Raw genomic sequence first — 16,437 nt, forward strand, 5'->3', positions numbered from 1 at the left:
TCCTGGATGAGATCCTGGTCTTCTATTGTATGCTCAGGGCATGAATGTGTATCCTGGGATTAGATCCCCTCCCCCAACTATTGGAAAACATGAAATGGTCCCCCAAAGCCCTGAACATTATCATGTTGTATTGGGTGGTACTGTTATTGAAAAGTGGCAGTGCCTAACCTGAGATTTGATTTGATTGAATGCAGATTTTATTACATCTTGGAAAATAATTTTATTCTGAAAGAAAACCGTGAAATATCCCCACAAGAACAAAATATACAGAAATCCAGTCAAATTTTGGGTACTACAGTGCCTGAAAATACATTTCATCCTGACATTACAGTGTGTTGAACAATTTTCAAGTTTACTGGGAGAAAAAGTACACTGAGTAAGACAAAGACGTAAAGCAAGCCTGAGACCTGTGACAGCAAGAGAGGTGATTCCGGAAAACATAATGGGGCACATGTCTATTTGGTAAAAAAAAAAGCTTTTAAAAATCTGTTCAAACATTTCTTTTTTCCCCAAAACTGCTTCACAAAAATCATCCCACAAAATCAGAAGTGGCACTGCCACCACGTGACAATCACATTCTTTAAAGATAAAGGTGTCCCAGAGTGAACCTGTACAACAGCTAAATCCGGGCTGGGACCGAGATCTTCTCACACACAACCATACTGGCCTTTCATGACACCATCACACGTTCGTTAATACATACCACTTATACACTCGGTCTGATTTGTCGTGTTGTGTTGATATCACATCTGTAGCCAACATATGAATTGAGGTACAACTGTGCTTTACCTATGGAATTATTTACATATTCAATATCACAAATTTATACATTATATTATATGTTATGTGCACTGAATGTTTGTTTGCCTCTTAATAAAATATCTACTTAAAATATGTATCTTCTGAGGAGCAGACAGGAGTGCATTACACGCAGGTTTCAGAAAATGCAGCCAGCTTCACCAAGTCTGTAGGGAAAAAAACACAAAATACTCTTCACAAATGTATGTACACACAATTATGTATATGATGTATTCATTGAAACTTCCCTCATTTAAGGATAAAAATCTCAATCCAATCTTTTAGCTTCACAGGTTTCTGTATATACTGTATACAGAAGTTATTGTATTAATCAATTCCATCAATGACATTATATATATACACAATATAATATATTACTATATAACATTCAATATCAAGGCAATTCATACTTAATCTGGAATAGGCCACTATGGTCATTTCTCAAAAAGGAATAACATAGTGTTCAGATTTTAAATGTCACTGTAAGAAGTTCATCTTCGTAATGTAATCAATTTGAAAAGCAAACCGATCCCACATTATATGTTAATAAAAAGGAGCCATTTTGGGTGAGCACGTCCGGCTAAAACACTGCTACTTTCTAGCACGGAGATTGTCCTACCTGCACATACATCATCAAAGTGTTATTCCATACTCATCAAAGTTCGTTGATGCTCGTGCCGGCAGGACAATTTAACTGTGCTATAAGTGTTGGAAGCGCAATTCGATACCAGATTTCAGAGCGCATCACTGTACATTCGTGGCAGGAGGAGGCAGCTGTGAAAAGAGGTGCTTAAAGAGCTCAGATAAACACCTGACAGAGCGAATGTGCGCAGTCGCACCTCTCAGCTGGTCACTGTGGGGCATTCTCAGTCGCTCCGTTTCCATAGCCACCTTTAGACTTCATCTTGTCCTGCAGACTGTCCACCTTCAACAGAAAAACCTACACTCACATCTACATCCCAGGAAAATCATTCCTTAAAGCTTTAGAGGCTAATATTTTGGAAATTGTTTGTAAAGTTGTATTTATACTTGCATTAACAAAGAATTTCAGGGAAACTGAATGTACTGACTGACTACATTTGACATTAATCTGATATGGCAAAGCAAAGAGTATGGTGAGCCAGTCTGGTTCCAGCTCTACAGTGGGAAAGGGCATAATGAGCCTGGCTGGTTCCAGTACCACAGTGGGAGAAGAGTATAATGTACCAGTCTGGTTCCAGTACCACAGTGGGAGAAGAGTATAATGTACCAGTCTGGTTCCAGTACCACAGTGGGAGAAGAGTATAATATACCAGTCTGGTTCCAGTACCACAGTGGGAGAAGAGTATAATGTACCAGTCTGGTTCCAGTACCACAGTGGGAGAAGAGTATAATGTACCAGTCTGGTTCCAGTACCACGGTGGGAGAATAGTATAATGTACCAGTCTGGTTCCAGTACCACAGTGGGAGAAGAGTATAATGTACCTGGCTGGTTCCTGCAGGACCTGCAGCCCTCACTCCCATCGCCATGTCTCCTGAGCCCACGTGGGTTGTGTGGACAAAATTTGTGGGCTCTCCGATCATGGAGCGGTCTATTCGCCGTCTCCTCTTCTGCAGTTGAACAAGACGGAAAAATGCATTACGCAAACCAGGTCCTAGTGCCAGGAGCTCAAGTAAACTCAAGTAAACACTCCTCCTTTTAAATCCAGCGGCATGCAAACATCCAATATCTACTCTCTACTATCCAATGTCTGTATCTACTTTTGTTTTTGCAACAAATGTTGAGTGATGCCATAAATCCCGATTTATGGTTTAAGTGGAACCATATTTACCTGGAAATATATTCCCTAAAGGCTCATTCAGTCTACTGTCCCTAAGCTTGTTCTTAAAGTGTTTATTGCACTTATTCAAATACTATTACAATTTTTTTTTTTTTTGTGCACCTGGGAGTACTTTGCTTTTGCTGGTTTTATCAGCATGTTGATGTTTATTCATTGTGCAGTTCCCGTTTTTTCAGATGTGACTCTAGATGTGACGTGATCTCTTCATTGTCATCACCACTGACGAAAGGACAGGCATGGACCTCGCCAACAGTCTTTTTTTTTATCCAATTTTTCCCTTTTTCTCCCAATTTGGTAGCCAATTGGACCCCGTCTGATTCAATTAGAGCCAGTATTAGATACACCGCCCACACCCCGTCCCTCGGCGGCCAACAGGAGAGCGACACGCCTTCAAGCCGTCTCGCCTCCCAAGCTGTAACCGTGATTCCGAGGCGCCCGAGGTGCTTGATTTGTGCGGCGATCTACTAACCCTGCCAAGTCCCTCCCTCTGGAGCAACTAACCAATTATTGCTGCTCCACATGAGCCGGCGAAACTTGGCTTTTGGCAGGACCGAGAATCGAACCCCGGTCCCCGGTGTGCAACTGCAGCGAACTGCAACCGCGAGTCTGCTGCGTCTTAGCCTGTTGCGCCACCGCGGCTCCCAACAGTCTTTTTTTTTTTAATGTATTTTTTTCCCCTTTTCACCCTAATTTTTGAAGACCACATAAGGAAAAGAATTGTGGCCAAATGTGTTGAATGCACCAACTTGCTGTATTAATTTTATTTTTTTCATTTTTATACATTTTTTTGTCAACTCGGGAGAGGGCAGACTATCATGCTGTAGCTACAACAATTAGCCAGCCACCTTCCCTACTTCAGTCCAGCTGAAAACCCCTGCTTGTGCAGCGCAGAGGAGCAGACTGTGGGTGGCGTAGAGGCCCTTTCGGTCCCTGCTGGTTGAACCCCTCCCTGTCTTGGACGACCCTGAAGCTTACGCACTGCCCTGTGGTGCTGCCCTGTAGCCTTTGGCTCTGCCTTAGTGGAGATTCCACAGCAGGCCTGTGGTATGTGTCATGGCACTGAGAGGGAGAGAGAGTACTCTGGCTGGACTCTCCACTGCGCTGCCTGGGATTAAAGTCTTATGTTTCTGAAATAATCTTGGATCAGTGACTTCATAATAAGATCCAGAATCAAAGGCAGGATAAACGGCTCTTGTGTGACAACTTCGCACAGCAATTCTCCATAAACGGAAAGGCAGACTCCCATTTAAAACAGGGTGCAAATCCCCTGGAGTTGGACACAAAAACTAGTGCTGCTTCTCAGTGAAGAAGGGTGATTCAAGAAGCCTGCAGTTTATAGTGAATGCATTAAGCATGCTCATTGGCTGCTCTGTACATGTCGGAATGCATTAAGCACGCTCATTGGCTGCTCTGAACATGTCGGAATGCATTAAGCACGCTCATTGGCTGCTCTGAACATGTCGGAATGCATTAAGCACGCTCACTGGCTGCTCTGTACATGCCTGAATGCATTAACTGTGCTCATTGGTGCTCTAAACGTCTGAATGTATTCTTTGGGTGCTCTGTACTTAGCTGAATGTATTGAGCATGCTCATTGGCTGCTCGGTACATATCTGAATGTATTGAGTGTGCTCACCAGCTGCTCAGTACATAGCTGAATGTATTGCGTGTGCTCATTGGCTGCTCAGTACATAGCTGAATGTATTGCGTGTGCTCATTGGCTGCTCAGTACTTTGCTGAATGTATTGCTCACCGGCTGGGGCTGCTCTGCGATGCAGCAGGTGAAGCAGATCCACAGCTCAGTCATGCCGCGTCGGTGTCTGGGCGGCTAGATCGCACCGCCGTTCCACTTCCTCAGGGTGGAGCCCTCAGACTCGTCTTCCTGTCGCTCCGAGCAGTGCCCCCGTCGCTCAGCCACAGGCCTATCGCATCCGCCCACAGCCTGCGATCGCTTTCAGGCCGCTGAAAAATACCCAGCAGGATTCACTGCCTCTTCACCAACCCACACTCAACCTGCAGGGGGAAATGCAGCTTTCAGTCACAAGGCCAGTCCTTTTGACAACACACCTCAGAGGGGAGAAGGGAAGTCTAATTTCACAATCTGATTCAAAACACAATAATTCCGCATAACACGGTATTGCCAGTCACCTGTTCTGCTATATCCTAGATCAGCACGGGTAAAGGTTTGTAAGGTTGGTGCACGCACTTGATTGGATAATGTTCTAACTTGGAAAAAATGTTTGCAGAAAGCTGACTGATTGCAAAGTGACTTTTTACTTTTTATTCTTTATATTCTGTATAGTTATGTGATTCAAGAACACAATGTATGCAACTATCTAAAGTCATTAGTAGAACATTTTATCAATATTGGTCAATGGTCTGCATTTGTATAGCGCCTTTATCCAAAGCGCTGTACAATTGATGCTTCAGGGCGGATGGAACCGACAACCCTCCGACAGCTCTTACCTCTCTGCAGATACAGGCAGGCATTTAATAACATATTTACAATATCAAATGTCCTTCTGTCAGTAATTTCCCTAAGAACATTCCAGTGAAGAGAAAATTGTTTCATCACAACTTGACTAAAAGTTTCATCAATTGAAACTCTCTATTTTGTCAACTAAAACTAGATTAAACTAACAATATTCAAATTAAATGTGATAGTCTTCTGACTAAACTATGAATAAAACCAAATAAAAATGTATTGTCAATTAACACTGGTTTTGTCTACCACCATTTGACAAAAACACAAACTACAAAAAGGAAGCAGAACCAAGTGACATTTATTTCTCTTCTTTTTTTTCTTTTTTTTATCTCTGACGATACAGAAAGGCGTTTCTGTCACATGTCTGTCAGTCATGCATTTAAACGATGAAGAGCGTAACCATGACACAAAACCAGACCTGGACAACACGGCACACAGAACACTATAACAAATATCACTTCAGACTATTAACTTTTAAACATCCAACATCTTACAAAATATACAAAAAGCTTCAAACGGCAGCGATATTGTCTTTAGGTTTTGGTAAATTCATGTTGTAAGCTTAATACAATCCTTAAAATCCTTTAATTTTTGGAAATATGATCAGTAGTATTTTTGCTCGACAGCAAGCAGGGTTCAGATAATTCTGAAGCATGAAAGCAGGACCTCTCAGGAGACCACAGTTAACTTCCGCCACTTTTCAAAGATTTATCTTGCAGCTAAAAACAAAAGGCACGCATGGCACGCACGGCACACGTCACAGACTGTCGGCACTAAGCATTAATTACACCGCTCTGTGGAGTCTTCCTTGTAGGACAAGCAGGGTGCGACTTGCCTTAGTGCACATAAAGTCTGTAGACTTTTCTCTACATCATCGAACCTTTTTAGATAAGTCAGCAAACATGCGGCTAGAAGAGAAGGGAACAATCAGTCCCACGGCAGCAAGACTCTGCACAGCACACCCACAGAACAGGAAATGCAGGCCAGCAGCCCTAAGACTGCTTTGCACAACACACCAGAACCACAACTTTTCCCCTCTGAAAATAATGGATGTACAAAACGTGTTCTAAACAACAAAACTCCTCCCCGGTGCAGTCAGTTTGCGGTGGATGATTTTACAATGTGTTTCTATGGGGTTGGGCATGCATTTCTTACGAAATCAAGACATACCTACCATATACAGCGAATTTAACGGTCTTAACAATATCAGGTTATGAATTCAGTATGTGAAGCACCAATAGTGAAAATTATACTCAATCTTTATTCTGCAGCCCATATGCATCATAATTACACCATCAATGCACTCTCCAAATTGTACCTATTCGTACATATAGCAAACGGTTTAACAACGCTAAATTGGAGCTAGGAATACGGAACTGTCTTTTTTTGTATTCAGTGTTCTTTTGGGTTCCAACATTGCCGTAGAATATGATCGCTTTTCTCGCGGATGCTTTATGAAATGTGATGGGTGCAGCGCTCAAAATACTTCACGCACGTCTCGACGAGTAGCTAGATGTTCTTTTTTCGAACGTTTAATTAAATTTATGTTTGTTAGTAATGTGGCTTGTACTATCTGTGTGAAGACCACATACAGAAAAATGTCGAAGCAAACCAATAAAATGATTGGTATAGTTGACACACTCTTCCTAATCAAATACTGGTACTAGTTGGCTAACTTTCCATTTCCTGATTTTGCGTTGAATTGCACTTGACAAGAAAAAAACCATTTAAGTTGATGTCTAGATACTTTCAACCGCTAGCTACAAGTTTCAGAATAGTTTTAACGTGAATTTGTATAAACTGACCTGTGTAATTCTCGAGAAAAGTCCGATAAACTATTTTTGAAAATTACACGAACATCTCAGATTCAGAGAATAACTTCACACGAACAGGAAGGAACGTCGGCGTTCAAAAAGGTTAGCCAGCCTAGCTAGCAAGATGTTAATGGCTAGCTAACTACTTAACGAAATTAAACTGTAGCTACCTACCGTTGAAAACGCGCGTTTTCCTGAAAGAAGCCGTAATGTGACCTTTTAGGTTGACTATTTTTTTAGGTATGAATATTTTTAAGCTAAACTTCAGCTTTGATCTAGGTAAAACCTAACGTAGAATTACATACCTGCCAACTTCCCCAAAGGTCTGACAGAAGAAATCCCCTCCCCTCTGACATCTCTTGCGCAAAGACCTCTGGGAATCGAAGTAAAAACATCACGTTGTCGCAGTGCTCCAGGACGTAACTTTGTCTTTCATTCTCTATTCGTGCCAGGGTTCCACTGTGCACCCATTTTAGCAGCAATAAATATAAAATAATGAAAATAATGTGTGGATTTTTTTTTTGGGACGATTTGGTGTGCTCCAAAATGTTGCAGTTTGGGAATATGTGCTGTGTGGGTGTGTCTGTTGATTCTTATCCTTTGATTATGCGTTTCCCACTGTTCCTTGGGAAACATCTATCGGAGAGGATTTATGGAGCTGTCATGTAGGCTAGTACCAAGGTTTTTGAAATGATGTGAGCAGAAGCAGGTCACCAGTGAAGGGAGACGAGGAGAGATGTGAAGTGAGCATGCTGGCAAGGTGACAATGTGACCAGTCATGCAGTTGGATACAGCATGTAATTGATATAATCTATACTGTTGAGATAACATATAAGATATAGCATATGATATTTATAATACATTCATGCTGATTAATGGTTATACAGATAATTTCCCTAATTCTCCAAATTAATTTATGAGTCTTGACAGCTGGTTTATTCAGTACCTTTTGCTAACTGCTACTTGTGAAAGTAGGTTGTGTTTTAATGTTTTAAAAACGCATTTTCACTAAAAAGAAGAGCAAAGTTAATACTCCATGCTGCAAATATGACTTGTAGCCAAAAACGCAGAGGGACAACAGCACACACTTGAATATGAGAAATTAATTGCAAAACTTCTGAACCTAGGTGACATTCTTCGCCACTAGATGGCACTGGTTATACAATCTGAAGCCTGGGGCGTGGTGCTGGGACTAGTTACAAAGTACATCACTCTCTAAAGAAACTGCATCATTTCAAATACAGCCACATTCTTCTGTTTCTAAAATGATTAAAAAATAACTTATCTGTATTTTAAACTTGAAAAGTCGATCTCACGCTCCCTTCTACCCTCACTCGTGAACAAGACCCGAGATACTTGAACTCCTTCACTTGGGGCAATGACTCGTTCCCAACCCGGAGGGAGCAATCCACCGTTTTCCGGCAGAGAACCATGGCCTTGGACTTGGAGGTGCTGACTCTCATCCCGGCCGCTTCACACTTGGCTGCAAACCGCTCCAGTGCATGCTGAAGGTCACGGTCCAATGAAGCCAGCAGAACCACGTCATCCGCAAAAAGCAGAGACGCAATTCTGAGGTCACCAAACCGGACACTCTCCTCACCTCGGCTGCGCCTTGAGATCCTGTCCGTGAATATCACAAACAGGACTGGTGACAAGGGGCAACCTTGGCGGAGTCCAACACCCACTGGAAACGTGCTTGACTTTGTGCCGAGGATGCGGACACAGTTCTCACTTTGGTTATACAGGGACCGGATGGCTTGTAACAACGGCCCCGGTACCCCATACTCCCGCAGTACCCCCCACAGGGTTCCCCGGGGGACACGGTCGAAAGCCTTCTCCAAGTCCACAAAGCACATGTGGACTGGATGGGCAAACTCCCATGACCCCGCCAGCAACCCCGCCAAGGTAAAGAGCTGGTCCACTGTTCCACGACCAGGACGGAAGCCACATTGCTCCTCCTGAATCCAAGGTTCGACCATTGGTCGGAGCCTCCTTTCCAGCACCCTAGAGTAAGCTTTCCTGGGGAGGCTGAGGAGTGTGATTGGAGCACACCCTCCGGTCCCCCTTCTTGAAAATGGGGACCACCACCCCGGTCTGCCACTCTGCAGGTACTGTCCCCGACCTCCACGCGACACTGAAGAGGCGTGTCAGCCAAGACAGCTCAACAATGTCCAGAGCCTTCAGCATCTCAGGGCGAATCTCATCCACACCTGGCGACTTGCCGCTGAGGAGCTTTTTGACTACCTCGGCAACTTCCACGAGGGATATAGGTGCAGATTGCCCCGAGTCTTCGGGCTCTGCCTCTTCCACAGAGGACGTGTTGTTTGGGTTCAGGAGCTCCTCAAAGTGCTCTTTCCACCGCCCGACAACATCCCCAGTCCAGGTCAACAGTTCTCCTCCCCTGCTGAAAACAGCCTGAGACAAGCCCTGCTTTCCCTTTCTGAGTCGTTGGATGGTTTGCCAGAACTTCCTCGTGGCCAACCAAAAGTCCTTCTCCATAGCCTCCCCGAACTCCTCCCATACCCGGGTTTTGCTTTAGTGACTGCCGAAGCCGCAGCCCTTCTGGCCACCCGGTTACCTGTCTGCTGCTTCAGGGGACCCCCGGGCGAGCCAAACCTGAAAGGCCTCCTTTTTCAGTTTGACGGCTTCCCTCACCGCTGGTATCCACCAGCGGGTTCTTGGGTTTCCGCCTCGACAGGCACCGATGACCTTCTGGCCACAGCTCCTGCTTGCCGCCTCTGCAATGGAGGCTTTGAACATGGCCCACTCAGACTCCATGTCTCCAGCCTCTCCCGGGATGCGTGAGAAATTCCTCCGGAGGTGGGAGTTGAAGACCTCATGGATGGGGGCCTCCGCCAGACGTTCCCAGTTCACCCTCACTACACATTTGGGTTTACCAGGTCTGTCCGGCACCCACCCCGGCCACTTGATGCAACTCACCACCAGGTGTTGATCAGTTGACAGCTCTTCTCCGATGTCCAAGACATACGGCCGCAGATCTGATGATACGACCACAAAGTCGATCATCGATCTTTGGCCTAAGGTGCTCTGGTACCAAGTACACTTATGAGCTACCCTATGCTTGAACATGGTGTTTGTTATCAAATCAGACCAGCACAGAAGTCCAAAAACAAGACACCACTCGGGTTAAGATCGGGCAGGCCATTCCTCCCAATCACCCCCTTCCAGGTTTCTCTGTCATTGCCCACGTGAGCGTTGAAGTCGCCCAGCAGAACTATGGAGTCTCCAGGTGGCACCCTTTCCAGGATGCCGCCCAGTGACTCCCAAGAAGGCCGGATACTCTGAACTGCCATTTGGTGCATAAGCACAAACGACAGTCAGAGCACACCCGTCCGGCGCCTCTTACCCTGAGCAACTCCAGAAAAGAACAGAGTCCAGCCCCTCTCCAGGGGTTTGGTTCCGGAACCAGTGCTGTGCGTGGAGGTGAGCCCAACTATATCTAGTTGGTTCCGCTCCGCCTCACGCACTAGCTCCGGTTCCTTCCCCACCAGAGAGGTTACGTTCCACGTCCCCAGAACCAGTCTGCGACGCCGGCGACTATGTATAAGAAATGTTGTAATTTCGACATGGTGAAACCAAAGTGTATAAACATACTCTGCAACAAAAGTTGAGTGTGTGCAATTTTAACCAAATGTGAACTGTTTGAATACAAATCTAAAATTGTACAGTACAGGGGCAAAAACTATATTGAAGGTGACAGTAATGTAAATGACCACGCATTACTACTGCGGTATGCAGTAGCCCATTTCTGAACACAAAACTGAATGGGAAGAAAGCGAATGTGGGACCATTAGATCAAGGTGGGGTCACCAACTGTAAGAAACCCCCCAAATCCACCAAAAGGCGGAAGTATCCGAGAGGTGAAGGAAATGTGTATAGTCTGACCAATGCTACTGGAACAGGGTTCATTTAATTTTGTTCTCGTTTATCTGACTCCAAAAGAAAAGTTCAACTGCTCCCCTGTTCTAATCGTTTAACAAAAGGAACTGCAAATGTCCGCCAATAGTGTGGCTCTATAACAGGGGTGTCAAACTGAATCCCTAAGGGGCCGCAGTATCTGCTGGTTTTTGAGGTTTCCTTTCAATCAGCTGTCAATTAAGGCCTCCAGAACAAGGAGTGTCGATTCTTTAGCCAATCAATGACTTAAATGCACCACAGGTTCTGAGAACAACCCGAAAACCAGCAGACACTGCGGCCCTCCAGGACTGGAGTTTGACACCTGTGCTCTATAAGATCGCTATCTATTTGTATAGACACGGACATACCTGTGGCATGTATAGCCTACAATGATACACTTAGTATGTATCTTGTGACGGTACTGGTGTATAGGCGAGTGACTACGGGGTGCAGGTATCCTAGGTCTGTTTCCTTTTGGGGGTCTGCAGAGAGGCACACTTATGTAAAATGCCCTACAAAGGACACAAACATACAGTCGAAAACCACGTACCTCATGTTAGAACTTATCAGCTGGGCTCTGCAGCCAATTTGTAAGCAGTTAACAAGCTCATGTGAGGAACCTGCAGTATGCAATATCTGTGTGACATACACGACGTTTTCTGTCTTCAGAATACCTCGCGCTCTGATGCTAAAATGTCCAGCAGCCAACATTGTCATAAGAGATGGTTGATTGAATTTACGTGATCTTGAGCACATGCTGGTCGAACGATCCATCACCTGGAACATTCTACCATCAGCTCACAGCACTACTGTCAGAAATAAAACATTTTCTGAAACTGGAAACCAATCCCCCTCTTATTTGTGTGAAGCCATGCATACTTTGTAATATTACGCATTATACCAATTAACTTTTTTTTTTTGTTAAAATGTTTATTTTAACAAAAGGAAATGTATGCACGTCCAATGCTTGGTTGAGGGAGACTTGCCAATAAATTTAAAACCCACAATATTTTTCACCATTTTTTGACTGGCAACATGAGCATCGCGTTGCCAGTCAATAAACTGCTTCATAGTGTGCGCAGTTTATCGTTCAGTTTTTTTTGTATTTGTTTTTTGGTCAGTGTTCAGTTTATTCATATTGAATTCTGCCCAGCAATATGTTTTGAGTAAAATTCACATGAAATGCCATTTTCACATCTGAAAAGAAAGAGGACATGCGTTCGCTTTTGCTTTTACGTATTTCTGGTTGAATGTGCTGTGGACAGAACAGAATGGATTTTCCACTGGCACCCACTGCAGAAAATAATTTATTTTGACCTGTAAAAGAGGTATGGACTTACTCTGGGTGTTGTCCGGTGCCATGGACTGCTCCATAGTGCTCTTTCCCTTTTGGAACTTCTCACTGATTATAGAAATATAATGCATTTAAGAAAATGGTAGTTTTAGGAATATGATACTTTGTGACTGTTTTATATGATTTGAAATATAACAAGGTATCTTTACCTGTTATTAAGGCAAGACATTTTATTTTTGGGGCAGAAAGGAAATATCCAATTTGATAGGGATATATTTGGAAAGACCTATAAGGCTGATAACCTGCAGTACTGTGAGTATCTGGTACCAAGGCCATGTTGGACCTTATTAGACTGCTTTGCCTTTCCTTTTCTCTCCAGGCATAACCTCGGTGGGTGTCTGTCTTTGCAAAGTATTTCCACAATTTGCCTTTATGTAACATCCTCCTCCCAGAGGAAAAAAATGTCTCTGTTACATAAAAAAGCTAAGTTGAGAGGGCATCAAGCCAAACGCACATATAAATCGAGAACTTTTACAAAAAAAAAGTTTGCCAGTGTTGACCTATTTATGTCGCTGTATTATCAAATACAGCGTAATTTCATAGATAAGAGTTGTTGGAAGTTGTTGTTTTTTTAAATATTATTACAAAACTGTCCTATTTTGAGGCGTGAACAGGAGTGACGTCTGTCGACGGTTTTTGTCCGTGTCCATTGGCTGTCGAGGGTGTGAGGCTTGTGGGAGGATGTTCTTTTTTCAGCTTTCTAATTGGATACATGTATTTTAACCACAGAGCTGCACAGTTTAAATAGCCAATCAGATCGCAGTACAGGGTATGTGGGCAAGTGTGACCGACTGTACGGGTCTCTCTTGGTGGAAGACAGTGGTAGAGTGACATCGTCCAAGCTTTACAAACCAACGTCATGGAGGAATCGAGTAGTTGACGTTTGCTGAAACCTTCTCTTTTAAGCTTTCTTCCGTCTGATCATTGCGCTCCTAAAGTGAGCTGTCCGTTTCGGGTTTATCGACGTATTCTAGAGTTTTTGTGAAAAATGAAGTACATCATTGGCATCGGCGGGTGAGTATGGGAGGTTCATTGTACTGCATTGCATCAGTTGCGTTCGCTGGCGTGCAGGCCGCTGTCTGCACGTGGAGATTACGTTGGATAAAGGTGGCTCGCTGTCTAACGTTGTTGTGTGTGTGTGCAAGGCTTATTTTTTAACGTGGCTAGAGAGAATGTTTTCAACAATGTTTACAGCCAATTTCCGAGTCATCGCTCTCGCTGAACAAGGATTAACGTTTGTTAATGCTTGCTTGGTAGTGTGCTTGCTAGCTAGCTCACCACTGGGATGTCTATGCAATGTGCGGAAGCTACCTAGCAAGTTGCATAACGTTAATTTCCCTACTGTTGTGTTAACTATCAGACCTAATTTTAATTTAAGTTACCACCTGGCTTTCGCTAGCTAACTTACTCCTCATTAGTCGAACAACTAGAATTTTTAATTTCCTTTTCATTTATCTGCAGGGTAACAAACGGGGGTAAAACCACCCTCACCAACCGACTGATCAAGAATTTGCCCAACTGCTGTGTCGTGCATCAGGATGACTTTTTCAAGGTGAGTAAAGTTTACTACTGGCGTCAATCAACACTTGGCTAACTAGTGACCCGCGCAAAGCGAAATCAAGCGTTGCTATATAGCTAGGTTAGCTAGCTCGATAATAGTACTCGGTAGATGACCTTGGTATAGGAAACGATAGTATGGTCATTGTAGCTGTAATGAGGAAGTTTTACTTTAACATGTCGTATTAAAAAAATGTTGCACACGTTGTCTAGCAGTCCAGTGTCCGACACTTGTAGCTACAGACATTCGCTACTATGATCAAATGTATTGGTGTACAGTAGCTATAACAAGCGTACATTTATGGCTAATTCATTAAACTGGTGAAGGGCACGTCTCGTGTTTTAGCTAAAACGTCCTTCTAGCGCATGCCGTGTAGACTGTGTCTCATACACGTATGTTTCAGCCACAAGATCAGATTGAAGTTGAAGATGGCTTTAAGCAGTATGATGGTAAGCCTGGGTATTTTTAAGGGTGTGTGTTTGTCGGCGTCGTGTTAAGTGTTAAGTCTGTGTTAAGTCTGCATGCTTAACTAAGACACCCGATTGAACGCCGACTATGTCCGATTCTTACCCTTTTCTCCTTGGTTTGCGCTCAACTTTCTAGTGATTACGGCTTTGGACATGGAATCCATGATGAGTACCATCAACGCTTGGCTGGATAACCCAGTGAAGTTCGAGCGGTCGCACGGCATCAACAACACTTTGGACACGGAGATAGTCCCAGGGTCTGAGCATAAGGATGAGGGTGTTCACATCCTTATTGTCGAGGGCTTCCTGCTTTACACCTACGGGTGAGTCCCTGAAACGCCCATCCTAGTGTTTAACTGTTAAGCTTTCAGAATTCTACTATTTCCAGAATTTCAGCAGTGTTTTTTATTTTTATGATTATTTTTCTGCATTGAAAAACTTGTTTTTCAACTTTTTTCCTTCAGACCATTGATCGAAGTACTGAACCAGCGTTACTTCATTTCCATTCCATACGAAGAATGCAAAAAGAGGAGGTGGTAAGTATTGATGATGGCAGTATGGGGTAGTTTTGTCTGGGGTGCTTCTGTGGGTCTAAACTAACCATATTTTTATGCATTTAATGTATTGGTAAATCTAATTAAATAAATCTCAAATTTTAATTTTAAGACCATCTGCAAGTGGTGTTTGTAGAGTTATGTGCCTTCATTAAATACGGCACAATGTTAATTCTAAAATGCAAAATTCTTGCAGCTCAAGGAACTACACTGTGCCAGACCCGCCCGGTTTGTTTGACGGGCACGTCTGGCCCATGTACGTGAAGCATACGAACATCATGGAGGCGAGTGGCGTTGACGTAGGTAAGTCACCTGAATGCACACGCATGCCAGAATGCAACTGTGCGCACACAAATTTTGATCTCTTCAAATCCGTTTTAAATGATGAAATCTTGCTTTGCAGTGAAACTAGATGGAACAAAGTCTAAGAAGCAACTGTACAATGAAGTCTACGGAGACGTGCAGAACCGCATCCAGCAACTGCTCCAGTAAATAAAGGTAATTGGTGCAAATGGTGTCCCGCAGCCTCTAGTTTGTATTGTAGAGATCCCATGCCTTTATGTGAAACGGTTTCTTTCATTCATCCCCAAAAATGCTTAACAGTTTTATTGGATGGGGTGTGGTCCGTCCGCTAAGCTGTGCAAACCCAAAGGAATATTTCAGTCATACTTTTTTGTTTGTATTTCAGATCATGTGCGCTGAAAAGACTGAAGAACTTGTGTTCTGTATCCAAGACAAGCACCACCTTGCCTTAGCAAAGTTTTGAAGTGGCAGCTCCTTTTTCATACAATATCAACTATTGTACATTGTTTCCATTGGCATTATGCTGGCTTTTAATCTTTTTATATTGGTATTTATTGGCAATTTCTTGCTTTGTTACATGCCAACACAGTTCTTGTGGTTGCATCTAGGGGCACTTGTCAATAAAATGACCCTCCAGTAAACGTTTTGACTTGGTTCTTTATGGTACATATCGGTTACATTTAAAAAAATAAAAATTTTTTTTTTTTTTTTTTTAATGTAGGTCTTCACAATTCAAAAGCATTAATTTTTAATCGCATAAACACCGAATTGCTGGATTAACTTGACATGTTCACTGTCCTTTGGATATGCCTTTGCTGTAGTAGCATTTGCAGAGAGCCATTAACCCTCTGATTAACATTTTATAATTTGTTTGGGGCCTAATTGAACCCAGTAGTTTCAACACAATTATTGTAATAGAAATATTATGACACTTTCATTGTCACCTTACGGTTTCCAAAATTATTAGCCTTTTATCCATAAATATGAAATCTGTGTGAGCCATCTAATTTTTGATCCAAAGGTAGAGTAAGTGAAAAATTGGGAAAGTGCCATCAGGATCCTCTGCAAAGAAATCTTGAGAGAAATTAAAATGTTTGTACATTTTCTTCCATTTTATATTTGCAGAGGGTCAAAAGAACCCTGCACAACGCATTTCTGTGCAAAGTTGGTAAAGGACTTTTGTTTATGCTTATTGCATGTTTACCATTTAATCCCACCAAATTAGAAAAATCATACAGTATCAATATGAAACAAGGTTAACTGATGTATTAAGAGATGTCAAACAGGTCAAAATTTAACCCAAACATAATGCGGTTAAACATTTAAATTAACCATTTTTATTTGGCACCACAGATATGAAGCGTTT

The 16,437-nt window shown here is 43.0% G+C and overlaps 1 protein-coding gene and 1 long non-coding RNA gene across 5 annotated transcripts; one reads left to right on the top strand and one right to left on the bottom strand.

Moving 5' to 3' along the window:
• Positions 1-195: 195 nt before the first annotated feature.
• On the bottom strand, positions 196-7,310 carry LOC133110952 (uncharacterized). 3 transcript variants are annotated; one of them, XR_009704946.1, is made up of 5 exons: positions 7,223-7,310; positions 4,372-4,631; positions 2,263-2,388; positions 1,638-1,723; positions 196-965 (listed from the first exon to the last, which is right to left on the bottom strand). It is a non-coding gene; the product is annotated as an uncharacterized LOC133110952 (long non-coding RNA). The 3 variants fall into 3 exon arrangements; XR_009704944.1 differs by having other exon boundaries at positions 7,092-7,229; XR_009704945.1 differs by having other exon boundaries at positions 1,610-1,723; positions 7,092-7,229.
• A 5,652-nt stretch (positions 7,311-12,962) lies between these two features.
• Positions 12,963-15,712, top strand: LOC133111379 (nicotinamide riboside kinase 2-like). Of its 2 annotated transcripts, XM_061221676.1 has the most exons (8): positions 12,963-13,203; positions 13,651-13,741; positions 14,151-14,196; positions 14,351-14,537; positions 14,679-14,750; positions 14,965-15,071; positions 15,172-15,266; positions 15,457-15,712. In XM_061221676.1, the coding sequence occupies exons 1-7, from the start codon at positions 13,178-13,180 to the stop codon at positions 15,258-15,260; spliced, it is 618 nt and encodes a 205-aa protein (XP_061077660.1). In that variant the 5' UTR covers positions 12,963-13,177; the 3' UTR covers positions 15,261-15,266; positions 15,457-15,712. The 2 variants fall into 2 exon arrangements, with proteins under 2 accessions (XP_061077660.1, XP_061077661.1); XM_061221677.1 differs by lacking the exons at positions 12,963-13,203; positions 14,151-14,196 and having other exon boundaries at positions 13,667-13,741.
• The last annotated feature ends 725 nt before the right edge of the window (positions 15,713-16,437 follow it).

This window comes from Conger conger, chromosome 15, assembly GCF_963514075.1.
Source record: "Conger conger chromosome 15, fConCon1.1, whole genome shotgun sequence".
Classification (NCBI taxonomy): domain Eukaryota; kingdom Metazoa; phylum Chordata; class Actinopteri; order Anguilliformes; family Congridae; genus Conger; species Conger conger.